Source organism: Globicephala melas, chromosome 7, assembly GCF_963455315.2.
Source record: "Globicephala melas chromosome 7, mGloMel1.2, whole genome shotgun sequence".
Taxonomy (NCBI): Eukaryota; Metazoa; Chordata; class Mammalia; order Artiodactyla; family Delphinidae; genus Globicephala; species Globicephala melas.
Window position 1 is genome coordinate 112,766,529 of NC_083320.1, and position 18,698 is coordinate 112,785,226.

General features: G+C 45.1%; 1 protein-coding gene across 5 annotated transcripts in view; it reads right to left on the minus strand.

Moving 5' to 3' along the window:
* The window catches only part of CYFIP1 (cytoplasmic FMR1 interacting protein 1), a 93,935-nt gene that overhangs the window by 30,744 nt on the left and 44,493 nt on the right, over positions 1 to 18,698 (minus strand). For 3 of the 5 annotated variants that reach the window (XM_060302602.1, XM_060302600.1, XM_060302601.1), the window contains exons 12-17: positions 12,745 to 12,867; positions 11,750 to 11,875; positions 5,222 to 5,388; positions 3,689 to 3,836; positions 2,359 to 2,887; positions 1,259 to 1,415 (exon numbers count right to left, since the gene is read on the minus strand). In XM_060302602.1, the coding sequence (XP_060158585.1) occupies positions 1,259 to 1,415; positions 2,359 to 2,887; positions 3,689 to 3,836; positions 5,222 to 5,388; positions 11,750 to 11,875; positions 12,745 to 12,867 (1,250 nt within the window). Of the gene's footprint in view, positions 1 to 1,258; positions 1,416 to 2,358; positions 2,888 to 3,688; positions 3,837 to 5,221; positions 5,389 to 11,749; positions 11,876 to 12,744; positions 12,868 to 18,698 lie in introns of those variants that run through there. The other 2 variants (XM_060302603.1, XM_060302604.1) reach the window with 2 other exon arrangements.

Sequence of the window (18,698 nt, forward strand, 5' to 3'; positions counted from 1 at the left end):
CTGCTGGGTCCACGAGGGCCTCCTGCAACTTCATCTTCTCAGTTATCACGTTTCAAAGATTTTCACCCCACTCTGCAGTATTTTTAATAACCACAAGAATGAGTCATTTTCTTATTTTTAAGAATAAACTGTCGACTTAAAAAGAAAAACATACAAAGGTCCTGGGCCCCAGAGCTGACCCTGAGCACACCTGGTGTGGCCAAAGCCCCTCTCTCCCTGGACAAATGGTGGTAGCCGACGGTCTCCAGAAGTAAGGTCCCTCTGAGGGCTTGAGGCACGTAAGCAGAGGGCCCAATGTGGCCCTAGAGGCGCACACACGCTCATCAAGGCCTCTAACGCTACGAAACAGACACCACGGCTGCTGCAGAGTGAGGGAAGGCCGCCCTCCTGACGTGCACAGGCAAGGACAGTGGCGGGAGGACCCGCTAGGCAGGGCCCCAATCTGCTCACTACACGACACCCCGTTTGCTATTACTTTCCCTCCATGGACTTCATATTTTCAAAATCTCTGACCCCCTGCCCTGACCCTGAGCTTCAAACTCTAAACAAAGATGTTCAATGAACATTTCCTCTCCCAAATCCATCTGAGTCGGAGGCCATGCCACACACTACATGCCAGGTTACCTCTCCCCTTGCCAAGTTCCCAGGCCTCACAGCACCTGGACACAGTGGACTTGATTAGCTCTACTGCCTCAGCTCTGGATTCCAGTCTGAAGCCAAGACACCTGTTCCTTGTATTGATATCTGAAGTCTCACCCCAAGAATTACGACTTCAGGGAATTCCCTGGTGGCGCAGTGGTTAAGAATCCACCTGCCAATGCAGGGGACACGGGTTCGATCCCTGGTCCAGGAAGATCCCATGTGCCACAGAGCAACTAAGCCCGTGTGCTGCAACTACTAAGCCTGTGCTCTAGAGCCCACGAGCCACAACTACTGAGCCCGCAAGCCACAACTACTGAGCCCACACACCACAACTACTGAAGCCCACGCGCCTAGAGCCCGCATTCTGCAACAAGAGAAGCCACCGCACCACAACAAAGAGTAGACCCCGCTCGTCACAACTAGAGAAAGCCCGCGCACAGTGACGGAGACCCAACATAGCCAAAAATAAATAAATTAAAAAAAAAAAAAAAAAGAATTACGACCTCAAATGAAGTGCTGAGAACAGTCACCCCTCCCCCACCTCCCGGCTCCCAAATGCCACCAAGGGCCTCAATCACACAGACAGGAGGCTGGGACAGGCTTCCAGGACACTCACTCCATCATCGACGCTTCCTTGGTCTCCAGGATGTGGTCTGTCAGGATCCAGGGCATGGACATCTCGATGGGGAACTGGATCCTCCTGCCCATGGTCAGCTCCAGGAAGAACTCTCGGAACCACAACTGCGAAAGGTCACAGCACTGCTGGAGCGTCTCTTAAGGAATTCAAATAACACCACATTAATATTCCGCAAGCAGAGAAGACTGCACAGGACAATGCGAGGGGGCGCGTGCCAGGCTCTCAGCCCTGAGCTGTGGAGAGTGCACATGAGCAGGGAGGGGTCACGTGTGCCTTGCACAGTGTGGCCACAGGCAAAGCCACCTGGACATGCTGATTCTCACTCACAAACAGAGCAGAGTCAGCGTCCAGCCCCACGGGCCCAGCACGGACACCACCGCCCACCAACGGGAGCTGGTCAACACTGCGCGCCTTCTGGTGGGATTTATTTTATACGGGATACAGACACAGCATTACAGGCACACTTGGTGCAGGTCTATCTAATGCAAAATAGATTGAAAAAAAAATGTTTCCATCTTTTTATGAAGAGAAAAACAAAAGCCTTACTATTACTCTAAACCTGCAGCACTTGCAGCCAAGATAGAGGCCTCCCACCCTGGATAATGGCTGCAGCACAGAAATAAACGTGGACGGCTCCACGATGACAAAGGGCATCCACACGTGCCCCGGTCACCCTAGGACGGGCTGTGCACGTCAGGTCACCTGCCACCTTCCACACATTGCAGTCGTGGGCGGCTTCTGATATTTATCACCACCTGCGTCTCGAGCCAGGTGACAGTCACATTGGCCTGCGTTGCTGACCCAGTTCAGGTTACAAAGACTTTGCGTCCAGGTCACTGGGCCAGCCCCGGGCCCACAGGCCTCACCCTTCTAAGGGCCATGCCACATGGAGGGAACCCCCAGCCAGCCGTGCATTTAAAGCAACAGGTGAGGGAATGTCATGAGGGTGGCAACTTGTGTCACTGCCTGGGTGCGTGAAGGGACCACAGCAGGGGCGACCAGGCAGGCAGAAGCATTCTAGATGGTGTTAGTGGTGTTAGAACATGCTGGGCCGGACACTGGTCAGCAGTAGCTCTTACCACTGAAATTTATCAAGTGGGTGTAGAAGAATGACTCGCGATGAAATTTTTCTATGTCCAATATGGTGGGCCCCTCGAGGCTACTTCTCAAGGTTTTCTTGGAACCACTTTTGTCTGCAATGAGGGACTCTAGCATGGTTCTCACCATGTAAAGCTGCATTATCCAAGGAAACATTTGTGGGGGAGAAAATATACATGGCACATTAGTTACGACAAACGCAGATAAACCACGAGGGGGACTGCCCCGTGGACACCGTGCCGGCTCGCAGGGGCGGCGCCCATCCACGAGGCCAAGTCGCTGCTGCTTGGGACAAAGAACTTGGAGCAGAACCCTTCGCCTCGGGCCGTAAATACCAACAAGAAAAACAAACAATGTCTTACCACCAAAGGTTAATAGAGGCGGATAGGTGTAGGACTGCCTCAGAAACGCGTTAACCACATGCAAGAGCCTTTCCGTGCCCACAGACTTGAGCTGCCTGAGCAGCTCAGCAGAGCTCAAGGACTCCGCCATGGTGCGCACCAGGTAGAGCTAGACACGGACAGACGGGAGAGCGGAGACAGCGTTAGTCACACGCAGCACAGGGCAGGGACAGACACGCGGACGAGTGAGGAGGGCGCCAGCGTGCTGGCAGACAGGGGACGGACAGACCCCGGACGGCACCCTCCCTGGGCAGCAATGACTTCCTCCCAGGTACCCCAGAGGTTTCATACACAGTCAGCAACATGCTCTGCTGGTAATTCTCTGAAAGACTGACAGAAGCGATTCTAAAAGCCCCCAACGCAGAGATGATGAGTAAGAAGTCCCAAGTCCCAAAACAGGAGGGGAAAAGCCAAAGGGCATAGTAAATCAGGTATAAGGGTCAGAGAAAAGCTGCCTGGGGGCAGAAGGGAGCTGAGTACGCCAGGAGAGGGTGCAGCAGAGGTAGCTGAAGACCACAGACACACCAAAGCTATGTTTGTAAATTTCCAAAAATTTTATCTTTAGGAATGATCATTTTTAGAGCCAACATAAAAATTATAACCATACATTTAAACACCCACCAGGCAACACAGCATAAATACAGACACACAGACTTTCACCCACATTTTTGGGATGGAGTTGATGCAGTCAAAGTTCTGCATGCAAATAACCAAACCCAAGAATCACAGGGTGTCTGCACCCCAGGGTCACTTGGGCAAGGAATAAAGGAGCAAAAAAGACACAGGCAGTACTTTATCTGCCCAAGCAGACAGCGGTGAGGTCATTTCACTCCCAGCCCCCCTACCACCCTCCAGCTCAGGGTCAGCCCACTCGGGAACAGGCAGCGACAGGGGATCGGGGAACAAGAACCTGGGTGCTAGAGGGTCCCACGGCGCGCCGTGGCACTTTAATGTCAAAGCCGCTCTTGGGGTCCTTCTCGCCCCGCAGGGCCGGGTCGTTGAAGGGCTCGTGCCCTGTCTCCCAGTCACACACGGTCTTCCTGATGGCCTGCAGGACACTAAACCGCCCGTCAAGCTGTCAGGGCAGATGCAGTGCTGACAGGCTCGGCACCTTTACAGTCACAGCATCGCTTCGCCTCTCACACAGACAACTCTCACACATGAATCCCTCCGGAGGCAGCGGGGAGATGTGGTAATGGACCAGTTCAACGTGAAACTTTAAAAATAGATCGTTTTCTTGGGGACATTACTACCCTCAGAGGATCTAATGTAGTTGCATTTTGCATCAATTAGCCCAAACGTGATGTTTTATTTCCTAAACACTGAGACATACTCAGGGCAGCAAGAGGACAGACCCCAAACATCACCCAGAGCTGAAACTCAACCTCCCTGCGAGTCATCCCATTTTCTAACTTGAATTTGAAGTCACCAGCACAATACTGGGGACTTTGCCCATGTCCCCAACTCACCTGGACATCGGGATGCCCCCACTCCCAACAGGGCTCCACCATTCGGAGTCTTCCACAGCGCCACCCTCAGGGCAGACGCCACACCCACACGCCCATCCTAATCACCTCACGGGGAAAGCTCTAGCTAAATCCAGAGTCACTCTAAGGCTACGTAGCTAAATCCAGAGTCACTCTAAGGCTACGCTGCATATTTCCCAGTGCTGAGGCTCCATCACAGTGAGCGTGAGCAAAACCAAGGCACTACTGAAAATATGAAAACCTTTACTAAGCCCTCCAGGAGAGAGAACACAAACTGGGAAACCTCACAGTGTAAGATCTTATTAATGCTAAAGTCATTCCGTATCAGGTGGCAATTATATAAAGCAACAAAATGAAATCAGTACATGTGTGAGCCCCTGTGAGCTTCATTTTAGGTAAATGTCTCTGAAAGAAAACTTTATCTAAAAGGCTAAACATTCATAGAAAACTAGTTCAAGATTGCTACAGGAACTCTGCAATACGTATGTACTGGGTTGGCCAAAAAGTCGTTCGGGTTTTTCTGTAGCCTCTTACGGCGAAACCTGAACAAACTTTTTGGCCAACGCAATAGTTTTTGACTCATTTGTAAGACAGGCGAGAAGGAACAGAAGCAAAAATACTGAAGAAATGGGAGATGAGATTCTGGGTTGTGTGTCCCTACAGGCCTGGTGAACAGAACTGCCAGACAGATTTTGAGACACTCCCTGGCCCCAGATAAGCACCCCCTTGTCCCTGGGTCTCCAGACTGCCTGGACCTTCTGTAGTTGATTTATTGTGGGTTGCTCAGGTTAATAATTGGACCCACTGCATTACATTTAGAGGAAATTCACCCCAAGGGTGCCTGGAGGTTGAATATAGATGCACTTTATGAAAATGTTAACTCTACAGCTGTTCAAACCTAAGCTGATCCTTCAGTTTTGGATGACCGTGCAGGGAGTGTGTGCAGCAGCGCTGACCTCTGGATGACGTTTTTCTTCTTCTTGATGGCCTGCCTGAGCGGCTCCCTGAGGGTGACCTGGGAGAAGTCCTGCAGCGCGGCGTAGACAGTGTGGCGGATGGCATGGTTGAACACGCTCTCCATCCTGCCCATCAGCACCTGCAAGCCTTTGATCATGGCGATCACCTGCAGGGGCACGGACACATGATCTTCAGCGTGCTGGAGGGTCACAGCTGAGCTCCATGGGCCTGACACATGCCAGGAGACTGCCTCCCCCAAGCACCGGGCCTCTCCCTGGCCTCCTGCGTTTCTGCTCTGCACCTGCAGCTGTCCCTGTTCCTAGGTCTGAACCCATCAGACCATGAGTGCCTCGAGGGCAGGGACAGATCTGCTTGGCCTGGAGCCAACATGGGGATTTGGTAACTGACTCAAAATACTGCTGAATGCCTTAGGGTGCACCTCTCTGTGAAAGACTTCAACAAAACAGAAAAAGATTCAGGAAAGCAAATTTGTTATTATCTGGACAGGAAGAAAGAAGTTACAAGCTTGTAACCCAAATCCCATCTTTAAACCAGCGGTCCCCAACCTTTTTGGCACCAGGGACCGGTGTCATGGAAGACACTTTTTCTGAGGATGGGGTGGGGGGGAAGGTTTTGGGATGATTCAAGTGCATTACATTCATTGTGCCCTTTATTTCTATTATTATTACATTGTACTATATAATGAAATAATTATACAACTCACCATAATGCAGAACCAGTGGGAGCCCTGAGCTTGTTTCCCTGCAACTAGATGGTCCCATATGGGGGTGATGGGAGACAGTGACACCCGAACTGTGTTGCTTATGTCCCGTCTACTCCGTAAGATGCAGCTTAATTGTCACTTGCCACTCACTGATAGGGTTTTGATACGTGTCTGCAAGCAATTGATTTATTATGGTCTCTGTGCAGTCAAACCTCTCTGCTAATGATAATCTCTATTTGCAGCTGCTCCCCAGTGCTAGCATCACTGCCTCGGCTCTACCTCAGATCATCAGGCGTTAGATTCTCATAATGAGCGCACAACCTAGATCCCTCACATGCGCAGTTCACAGTAGGGTCCGCGCTCCTATGAGAATCTAATGCCGCCGCTGATCTGACAGGAAGCAGAGCTCAGGCAGTAATGCGAGCGATGGGGAGAGGCTGTAAATACAGATGCAGCTTCGCTCGCTCGCCTGCCGCTCACCTCCTGCTGTGTGGCCAGGGGGTTGGGGACCCCTGTGTTAAACAATAATGGCACGGTGAATTAATATGCATAAAAAGGTCAGAAGAAAATGCACTGAACTGCTTAAAGTTCATTTTTGTGATGGCATCAGAGACATGATCCTGTCCTCATCTCACATGTGTGTTTTCTCTGTTTGCTTTGAGGATTATATGATGAATCTGGGTTGCTTTTCTAATGAGAAAAAAAAGGGAACTTTTCTATTTAAAACAACAAATTCTCCAACTGAAGTTGAATTGAATTCAAATTCACAGCAATCTGAATGAAAATGAAATTACTATATATTCAAACTTATGGGATGTAGGAAAAGGTGTGCTGAAAGGTAAATTTGGAACTTTGGATGCATATATTAGAAAACAGAAAAGCCTAAAGATAATAATAACCTAATACTGATCACCAATTTATAAAAAGGTAAAACAAAATAACCCTCTCCAAAAGTAGAGGGAAATGAATATCTAAAAGCAAAAATTAATGAAATAGAAAACAAGCATATAATAGAGGGTGATCAACTAAGATAAAGCTGTTTTATAAACAAACAAGTGCTCAGCAAGACTGATCAAGAAAAAACAAACAGATAAGGCATGAATTACAAGCATTACAAATAAAGAGGGGACACTACCACACGATTTACAAATATTAAGAGATTATGAGACTATACTGGAATAGGATAAACATACAGATCAGTGGAACAGAATTAAGAGTCCAGAAATAAACCCTCACATTTATAGTCAATTAATTTTCAAGAAGGGTGTGAAAATAATTCAATGGGTTAATATTATCGTTTCAACAAATAGTATTGGTACAACTGAATATCCACATGCAAAAGAATGAAGCTGGACTCCTGTGTAGGAAAGGGTCATCTCAGCAGGCCTGGGATGACCAAACCCTGCACGTTCCCAGGAAAGGTCTGGCCCTTGGTTGGCTCCTAGGAACCAACTCTGAGCCACTGAAATACTCAGCCTGAAGAATGTCTGTGTGCCTGAGGCTTTGGGCCATTGCAATAGCAGTTTCACCAGATATTTTATGCTAACAATGTGATTTATAGCAAACAGCTGTTTTTGCTCTGGATCTGGAGCCTGAGTAGCTGAGGTCAATCGTGCATGTGCTACATGCCTACATTACTGACCCTCAATAAAATTCCTGGACACCAAGGCTCAGGTGAGCTTCCCTGGTTGGCAGCACTTTGCATCTGTTATCACCCATCACTGCCAGGAGAATTAAGCACATCCCCTGCAGCTCCAATAGGAGGGGGACACTGGAATTTGCACCTGGTTTCTCCTGGACTTCACCCAGGTGTCTTCTCCCTTTGCAGATTTTAATTTGTGTCCTTTTGCCAAAATAAATCATAACCTTGAATAGAACAGCTACTTAGTCCTGTGAGTCCTTCTAGCAAATCTAGCCTGAGGGTGGTCTTGGGAACCCCTGACAGAACACCCTACCTCACACCATAAACAAATTAACTCAAAATGGATCACACCTCAAATATATGAGGCAAAACATAGGAATAAATCTTTGTGACTTAGGTTAGGCAGTAAAGCACAAGTAACCAAAGGAAAAATTGAAAAACTGAACTTTATCAAAATTAAAGACTTTTATGCTTCAAAAGACCCCATGAAGAAAGTAAAAAGTTAATGGGAGAAAATACTGCAAATCATATGTCTGATAAGAACTGGTATCTAGAATATATAGAGAACGCAATAATAAAAAGACAACTAATTCAATTAAAAAATGGGCAAAGGATCTGAACAGACATTTCTCCAAAGATATACAAACTATCAATAAGCACAGAAAATATGCTCAACAGCATTAGTTGTTATAAAAATGCAAATCAAAACCACAATGAGATATTACTTCACATCTAGTAGGATAGCTGGAAGCCAAGGACAGATATCAGGGGTTGGCAAGGAGTTGGAGAAAGCGGGACCCTCTAGCACTGCTGGTCGGAATGTCAAGTAGTGCTACCACTTTGCAAAACACCTGGTAGTTTCTCAAAATGTTAAACACAGAGATACCATATGACCCAGCAATTCTACTCCTAGGTGTATCACCAGAAGGAACGAAAACAAGTCCACACAAAAGTTCACAGCAGCATTACTCAAAAGTGAAAAACTAAAACAATCCAAGTATCCATCAGCTAATATGGATAAATAAAATGTGACACATACATACAATGGAATGTGATTTGGCAATGAAAAGAACGAAATACTGATACATGTGTGAACCTTGAAAATATTATGTTAAGTGAACGAAGCCAATCACAGCCACGTATTGTATGAAATGCCCAGAATAAGCAAATCTACAGAGTCAGACGGTAGACGGGTAGCTGCCGCGGGATGAAGAAAGGGGAGAATGGGGGTCGGGGGGTGACTACCAATGGGCTCCTTTTTGAGGCGACAAAAATGTTCCAAATTTGATTGTGATTGCACAATTCTGTGAATAGGTATCCCCGAAGCACTGGATTTTACCCTTTAAATGGATGAACTGTATGGTATGTGGGGGGAAAAGCTGTTACCAATAAGATGAGAACTTACTATGAAAAACTGTGTCAAAAATTAGAAAATTTAGAAAGATTCTTAGAAAAACTTTCAAAATACAACTTACCAAAACTGATACAAGAAGAAACAGAAAATCTGAATACCCCTACGTATAGCAAAGACATTGAAAGTTTCAAAAACCATCCCATAAAGGAAAAGCTTCACCAATAAATGCTAGAAAACATTTAAGGAAAAAAATAACATCTTACACAAACCACTACAGACAACAGAAAAGAAGGAAGTGCTGTGAGCCATTTTACAAAGCCAGCATCCAAAAACTAGAGTGGAAGGTTATCAAAAAGCAATGTTACCCACTCCTCAGGTGTGGGCTAAGCACAGTGACTTCCTCCCCAAAAGCGCCCTATGAAACGGGGCGATGGCCGGTGTGGGTAACCTCAGCCAGGTGACCAAGGGCAACACCAGCAATGATGAACCACAGTGACAGCATGGACCTCGCATGTGAGGTGGTGAAAACAGCTCTGTGGTCCTCCTTCGCAAAAACTACAACCCCAGTCTAATCAAGAAAAAAACATCAGATAGGGCTTCCCTGGTGGCACAGTGGTTGAGAGTCCGCCTGCCGATGCAGGGGACACAGGTTCGTGCCCCGGTCTGGGAGGATCCCACATGCCGCGGAGCGGCTGGGCCCGTGAGCCATGGCCGCTGAGCCTGCGCGTACGGAGCCTGTGCTCCACAGTGGGAGGGGCCACAACAGTGAGAGGCCCGCGTACCGCAAAAAAATCAGATAAATTCCAATTGAGGGACATTCTAACAACACCTGACTAGCACTCCTCAAAACCGTCAAGGTCATCACAAACAAGAAAAGTCTGAGACACTGTTGTGACCTAGAAGAGCCAAAGGACACAAGATTGACTATATGTGATGTAGGATCCTGGATCAGAGGAAGAACGTTATAGAAAAGTGAGGAAATATGAATAAAGCAAGGGCTTTAGCTAATAATAATGTATTGATACTGGCTTATTAAAAATGTAACAACACTAATGTAAGATGTTAGTAATAAGTGAAAATGGGTGTGGGGTATATAGGAATTCACTGTACTACCTTTGCAATTTTTCTGTAAATCTAAAAGTATTCTAAAATGAAACACTGAAAGAAAAAAGTATTATCAAAAGCCACTCTTACTCATGAACCTTAATGCAAAATCCAAATCAAAATATTAACAACTTATATCCAGCAATATATAAAGAGGATGAACAAGTTGAGTTTAAACCAGGAATGCAAGGCTAGCTTAACATCAAACCGGATCCAAAAAATCCTCTCAGTGTAAATCTACCACATTAATGGAATAAAAAAGTCATAAAACTATCTCAACGGATGCAGAAGTGTTTTATAAAACTAATAGAAAATCCATGATAAAATCTCTTAGCAAACAAGGAATAGAAGGCCACTTTTCTGATCTGAGGAAGGGTGGCTATAAGGAACCTACAGCAAATATATCATACGGTGAGATGCTGAAAGCTTTCCCTTTGAGATGAGAAACAAGACAAAGATGCCTGGAGCCTCCTTCTATTTAATGAGTAGGGATCCTACCCAGTGTGATTAAAAAAAAAAAAAACAGAAGGGGAGAAATAAAACTGTCATCATTTCCAGATGATATGATTATATAAGTAGAAAATCCAAAAGAATATATGGGTAATTTATTATAATTAATAAGTGAGTTTAGACAAGTTGGTGGATACAAGGAAAATACAAAAAATAATTCTGATTTTAAACATCAGTGATAAACATTTAGAAAAAAATTAAAATACACCATCAAATATCAAATACCTAGAAATAAAGCCAACAAAAGGTGTGAAAAAGTTTTACAGATGAAAAGAGATCTTAGAGAATCTTAACAAATGGAGGGACATACCAGATTCATAAAAGACTTAATTTTATAAATCTGTCAATTCTTCCTAAAATGATCTATAGGTTTATTCATATCCTCATAAAAAATTCTAACAGGTTTCACTGGGACATGGAAAGATGATTCTAAAATGTTTATGAAAATACAAAGAGCAAGAATAGCTAAGGAACTCTTGAAGACAGAAAGACCTGCTGTACCAGACGCATGATTAACTATTGTAATTAACACAGAGGGGTGTTAGGAAAGGATAGACAAACTGACCAATGGATTAGAACATGAGCAGAAACACACCTGCCCAGGTATGGTCACCTGACTCACAACAGAGGCGGCAAGAAGAGCAGTTGGGAGGGTTGGTGGGAACATTTCAGATCCAAATGTGAAAGCAGAATAAGACATCCAGAAGACAACACAGGAGACATCTTCATGACCTTGGGGTATGCAAAGATTCCTTAAATAAGGCAGGAAATGCACAGCTACAAAATCTACATCCAAACACTGGATGGCAGAGCAATTAAGAACTATTCATCCAAAGGGTCCTAACGACAGTGCAGAGCTGGGGGCCACACAGCTGTGAAAGGGGCTCTTCTCCCTCAGACACCCAGGTCCTGGCTCACTCCTCTTGTGTGTGGCCATAAAGAAGCTGCTGCAGCTCCCAGGCTCTCACTCAGAACATACCCCGCCTGCCCCAGGGGAGTGTCCACGCAGAGACCGGGAACCCACAACCTATTTTACTCTCTGTTTTGACAACTGTGACAGATGCAAAGGGCCGCCCTACACAGATACAATGACATCAGATAAGCAGTTCATTCATGTTTTTGCCTTTGCTTTGTAAAGGGAAGACAGTTTCAGGCCAGAGTCAAAGAAGGAAGAGAAAGCAGACAAAGCACACCTCCACCAGGGCGAACTTCTCCTCGCTGGTGTAGTTGTAGCGGGTGGCACGTTCATACTCCTCGGCGTTGTCAGGGCAGTCCTTGTTGGAGTACTTGTCCGTTGGGTGCACAAGTTTCCACGAATACTGGTGTGGTCAAAAAGAGGGGAGACAGCCACACTGAATGCGAAATGCTTAACTGCTGGTCTGACTCACAGGACCATCACCAAAGCTACCTAAGGTCAGCCTTCTATTGTTCACTGAGTCTGAAAGTCACACAGCGGCATGTGTGCTCGCACACACATGCATACTATACATGCACACATGGGCACATGCACACTACACGTGCACACACACACAGACACCACACACACGCATACATAGTCCATCTCCATAAAACTGCAAAATCTTCTGGCAATGTGACTTCAGGTTCAAGTAATACATCAGAAACTTAAGACATACATGAGGTAAAAAGGCCTGGATATTTTATGTGGAATATCTAAGACTATAAGCGTTTCACCTCCATTTCTAAAAGAATCAGCCTTTCAAACAATCAGGTACCCATCCAAATATAATCATCCTTATCTGAGCAAAATAAACAACAAAAGGGAAAATCCTCTATGACTTACGGGTATCCAAATCTTTCTATGCATCAGAAACCACTTTACTAATCCTAAACAAAAGAAACTCATGGCTAGAAATACACAGAGAGTGCTGTTTTAAAAAAATGAGCATTAAAAATCATCATAACAATACAAATTTAATTCTATCAATATGTTTTAAAAGATAAGGCCCTTTATTTGTAATATATGTAAATGAAGTGTACACTGAGCCGTCTTAGAAACATTTAAATTAATATATACTCTTATTTCTAGTGCCAAAGATAAAAAGCCAATTTGTTCTCGATCCAAAGACCAAAGTTAATGCAGAAAAAATATAATTTAGTCAAGTTTGGGAAGAAAAGCACTTCTAACCAAGTAGGGAGTACATTTCCAAATAAAAGTGAGAGTGCCCACCACTTCCATCACATGAGCACTCCACTGGGACAGCAGCTGCAAGCCCTGCAGCGCCAGGTCGAAGAGCTTCCGGTACTCAGCATCCGTCTTCTGAGCCTCCTGGCGGCCTGAGCCTGTGACCACCTAGAGAAGACAGAGCATCAAGAAGTCACAAACGTCCAAGAAACCACCTATCAAACCCAATCTAGAAGCCTACCCCAAATGCACACTCACAAAGTAGAAAATGATATGAGCACAAGACTCTTCCGTGCATCAAAAGGCAGAGCAACTGCAGAGCCCGCGTGATGGGCACACGTAGCTCAAAACACAGAGAAAGGCCGCCACAGCCTGTGCTGGAGGGGTTTGCAGACCTGGTCCTTCCTGAAACATGCGCACAGTATGTTTCTAACTTAGCTAATAAAGGAAAACGTGCGCATATGTGTATTTGCTTATATCAAATAATGAAAACTTAGATTTAAGAATGTTTATCTACAGGCCAGGAAAGCAGAGGGTAGAGAGGAAGGCAGACTTCTCTGAACATACCTCCTCTGACAGATCTGACTTTAGAACCACATAAACAGTTTATATATTATGATATAAAATTGAATTGGGGGAAAAAACAATCCCCCAAACTCAAATGCAAAATGAAACAATGAACTGAGCTGTGTAGGACTGAATTGGCATTGTGACCACACAGAGGAACCATGTAGTGTAAGTGCCTAACATTAAGGTTTTGGTTGCCAAGTCATCCATTTCAAAGACATCCATCTTGAATAAACATATTGCCAGCTACCCAAGTAGATAAAGAGCCAGCCCACCCATGAAGTTCCCCTTCTAGAAAGCCCATGGTGACCTAGATAACTGCCAACAGGGCTTTTCTCCTCCCACACCTTCATCCCTGCTTTTATGTTTTAAATTCACCAACAGTGAACCCGTGAAACCCTAGGCACCCCACCCTCAGCCCTGACAAAGGCAGAGCCCCAGGTCTGTGCTCCCTCCCTCTCTACCTATGACCTCGCTTTGGGGCTCTGGGTGTGTGCTGTGTACCCTCTAGGACCTGTGAGTAATCAAACTTGTTTTTCTCAAAGTTCCTTGATGGTCACTGCAGAGAGTATGTGGCAATCGTGAGGACCATAAGGGCCAGTCCAGCCACAACACTGGCTCTGGTGTGGGCTGGAGGTGGGGTGTCTGTGGGGACTGCCAAGAGGAGTACAGGTCCAGGCATCACTATCTGTAGGCTGAGACCAACACAAAACAAACCACTTCAGTGACTTTGAGAAATAACGATTTGATGTAACATCCCTAGAGGAAGAAATCTAAGGACAAAATTAACTGCAAAATAAATCTGAAGGGCTTCCCTGGTGGCGCAGTGGTTCAGAGTCCGCCTGCCGATGCAGGGGATGCAGGTTCGTGCCCCGGTCCGGGAAGATCCCACATGCCGCGGAGGGGCTGGGCCCGTGAGCCATGGCCGCTGAGCCTTCACGTCCGGAGCCTGTGCTCCGCAACTGGAGAGGTCATGGCAGTGAGAGGCCCGCGTACCGCAAAAAAAAAACAATAATAATAAAATAAAAATCTGAATTTCTAGTAATTGTTATTAGCAGTGTCAGTACTGCTATTTTCAGTGCCAGTACTTCTATTTTAAGACTGCTGAGTGTATACTGAGACATGTAATCTGACCCCAGTCAAAATATGCTGGGTTTCCCTCGTGGCGCAGTGGTTGGGAGTCTGCCTGCCGATGCAGGGGACGCGGGTTCGTGCCCCGGTCTGGGAAGATCCCACATGCCGCGGAGCAGCTGGGCCCGTAAGCCATGGCCACTGAGCCTGCGCGTCCGGAGCCTGTGCTCCGCATCGGGAGAGGCCACAACATGAGAGGCCCGTGTACCGCAAAAAAAAAAAAAAAAAAAGCAGAAGTCTTTAAGAATGAGGACTTTCACCATGGGAGAAAAAAGAAAAAGGCAGAAGGAAACTGAAGTAGACTGACTAGAAAACAGTACTCCAAAAGCTGGTTTGTTTCTTTAGATATGCTAGGGAATCAATTATTTTAACACATGATGCATAAAGCAAAGGAATCCAGCTCTGGAAGGCGCAAGGAGCTGAGAGGACCACCAAGCTGAGGCCTGGTGAAGTCTCACATCAGGGCAGGGGATGCAGCCGTCCACATCCCAGAGTCAGCTGGACCCCCCAGCAGCCCTCAGCATGGCCACCGAGAGGCCAAATAGGCCGGGACAGTGGGAGCTGACTATGACCAGGGCCCTGAGCCGGCAGCGTACAGACACACAGGGGACAGAAATCATGATAAATGACACCAGAGGGAATGAGGGAGATGGCTGGGACAGGCATGTCAACCAACTGCAGTGTATGGAACTTATTTGGGTCCTGAGGCACACAAACCTGGAAAAATACACCACTAATGATAATGAGCAAACGGGAAATCTGAACAATGATCCACTATTTAATATTAGGGAATACATTTGTTGGTTTTTTAGGTGGGATGGTATTATGGTTATATGTTAAAAAGGGCCCTTATCTTATAGAGACACATGGGAAATACTTTCAGAGAGAGTGCTATGTTATCTTGGATTGCTTCAAGCTAACCCAGACCGAGGCACAGGGTTGGAGGAATAATTGAAAAGGGACAGGTGATTAAGCTCAGCGTGGCACCTGAGGGGCCAGGACTGGTCTCCCCCTTTGTATGCTTGAACATTTACATAACGGAGAAATTGAAAAACAAACAAGCAAACAAAATTTATACCCAGAACCTGGCTCTGGTCACTGTTAGAAACTGAACAGATCTGGGGGCTCTTGAGGACTCAGGGTCTGTGCACAGCTGCACTGACATTCTCATGAACTATTCAAACCCAGCCGCTGTCCCTGCTCAGTACAAATCTTTACCCTCTAGTCAAAAGAAACTGAGCAAACAACTTGAAAATAAAATTAAAAAGATAACTCCATTTACAATAGGATCAAAAGGAATAAAACACTTAGGAATAAATGTAACAGAATAAGTACAAAGCTTGTACTCCGAAAATGATAAAACATTTTTGAAAGATATCAAAGAAGGACTAAACAAATGGAAAGACATCCCCCATGTTCATGGATTGGAGGTCTCAATCTTGTTAAGATGGCAATACTCCCCAAACTGATATACAGATTCAGTGCAATCCCTATTAAAATTCCAGATGCCTTATTCTGTAGAAATTGACAGGTTGATCCTAAGATTCATAAGGAAATGCAAAGGATCCACAAATAATCTTGACAAAGATGACAAAACAATCTTTAAAAAGAAGAACAAAGCTGTAGGGCTTCTATTATCTGGTTTTAAGATTTACTATAAAACTGTAAAATCAAGACAGTGTGGTAGTGGCACAAGGACTGACAAAAGGTCAATGGAACAGAACTGAGAGCCCAGAAATAAAGCCTCAGGAGTAGAATCAGTTGATTCCCCCCATCACCCAGTTTTACTGAGAAATAACTGACACACTGACACTCAACTTTGTATTAGTTTAAGGTGTACAAAGATTTGATATGCATATATTGTGAAATGATCATACAGTAAGTTAACATTCACCAACTCACATGGTTACAATTTTTTTTCTTGTGATGAGAACTTCTAAGATTTACTCTCCTAGGAATTTTCAAATATGCAATACCGTATTGTTAACTGTAGTCACCATGCTGTATATTACATCCCCAGAAATTATTTATCTTATAACTGAAAGTTTGTACCTTTTGACCATCTTCACCCATTTCTCCCACCTCTTGCCTCTGGCACCCACCCATCTGTTCTCTGTAGCCATGAGTTTGGTTTTTTTTAGATTCCACATAAAGGGATATTAAATAGTATTTGTCTTTCTCTTTCTGACTTATTTCACTTAGTATAATGCCCTTTAAGGTCCATCCATGTTGTCACAAATGCCAGGATTTTGTTCTTTTTAAGATTTTTTGGATGTGGACCATTTTTAAAGTCTTTATTGAATTTGTTACAATATTGCTTCTCTTTTACGTTTGGGTTTTTTTTGGGCCACAAAGCATGTGGGATCTTAGCTCCCTGACCAGGGATCAAACCTGCACCCCCGTCATTGGAAGGCGAAGTCTTAACGACTGGACCACTAGGGAAGTCCCAGGATTTCCTTCTTTTGTATGGCTGAATAATATTCCATTGCATACTGTATGCCACATTTTCTTTATCCATTCATCTGTCTATAGACACTTAGGCTGTTTCTTTGCTTTGGCTCTTGTAAATAATGTTATAATGAATATGGAGGTGTACAGTCAGTTGATTTCTGTTGAGGGTGCCTTCAGTGGGGAAAGAATGGAATTTCAAAAACAGTACTGGGGGGCTTCCCTGGTGGCACGGTGGTTGAGAGTCCGCCTGCCGATGCAGGGGACACGGGTTCGTGCCCCGGTCCGGGAAGACCCCACGTGCCGCGGAGCGGCTGGGCCCGTGAGCCATGGCCGCTGAGCCTGCGCGTACGGAGCCTGTGCTCCGCAACGGGAGAGGCCACAGCAGTGAGAGGCCTGCGTACCGTGAAAAAAAAAAAAAAAAAAAGTAACTTAAAATGGATCATAGATCTAACTATAAGAGCTAAAACTACAAATCTCTTAGAAGAAAACAAGGGGTAAATCTTTGTGACTTGGGTTAGGTAATGGTTTCTTCATTATGACCAAATGCACAAACAACCAAAGGAAAAATAGATAAAATTGGACCACATCACAAATAAAAAATTGTGCTTCAAAGGACACCATCAAGACAGCAAAAAGACACAGGAGAAAATATTTGAAAATCACATAACAGATAAGGGATAGAATATAAGAACTCACACAACTCTACAGTAAAAAGAAGGTAAATAACCCAATTTAAAAATGGGCAAATGACTTCAAGAGACATTTTTAAAAACTGGCCAATGAGCATATGAAAAGATACTCAGTTTCATTAGTCATTAAGGAAATGCAAATCCAAACCACAACCAGATACCACTTCACATTCACTAGGATGGCCAGAATCAAAAAAACAGCAACAAGTGCTGGCAAGGATGTGGGGACATCAGACACTCACAGACTGCTGGTGGGTGTAACATAGTGCAACCACCTTGAAAACAGCCTGGCAGTTCCTCAAAATGTTCAACACAGAGGTGCCATAAGACTCAGCGATTCCATTCCTAGATAGCTACCCAAGAGAAATGAAACCTTATGCTCACACAACACTTGTACGTGGATGTTCACAGTAGCATTATTTGTAACCCACTGTCCATCAGTCAACAGCAGATGAACAAACCAACAAAATGTGGTGTGTCCAAGCAGTGGAGTATTATTCAGCCATAAAATTATTATAAATAAGCCATAAAATTACTGATACATGCTATAACATGGATGAACCTTAAAAATACTATGTCAAATGAAAAAAGCCAGTCACCAAGGAGCACATATTATGATTCTATTTATATAAAGTCCAGTAGGCAAATCCATGGATAGAAAGTAGATTGCCACGTGCTAGAAGGAAGGGGAATGGGGAGTGACTGCTATGGGTGCAGAGTTGCTCTGGGAGATGATGAAAATGTTCAGCAATGGACTAAAAACCTTTGAATTGTATAATTTAAATCAGAGAATTGTCTGGTATGTGGATTATGTCTTCAGAAATCTGTTTAAAAATAAACTGTGCAAAGCTTTTAAAGGTGGATCTCTTTTCTCTTATTAAAATCATCATCTATGGGCTTCCCTGGTGGTGCAGTGGTTGAGAATCCGCCTGCTAATGCAGGGGACATGGGTTCGAGCCCTAGTCTGGGAGGATCCCACATGCCGCGGAGCAACTGGGCCCGTAAGCCACAACTACTCAGCCTGCGCGTCTGGAGCCTGTGCTCCGCAACAAGAGAGGCCGCGATAGTGAGAGGCCCGCGCACCGCGATGAAGAGTGGCCCCCGCTTGCCACAAGTAGAGAAAGCCCTCGCACAGAAATGAAGACCCAACACAGCAACAAT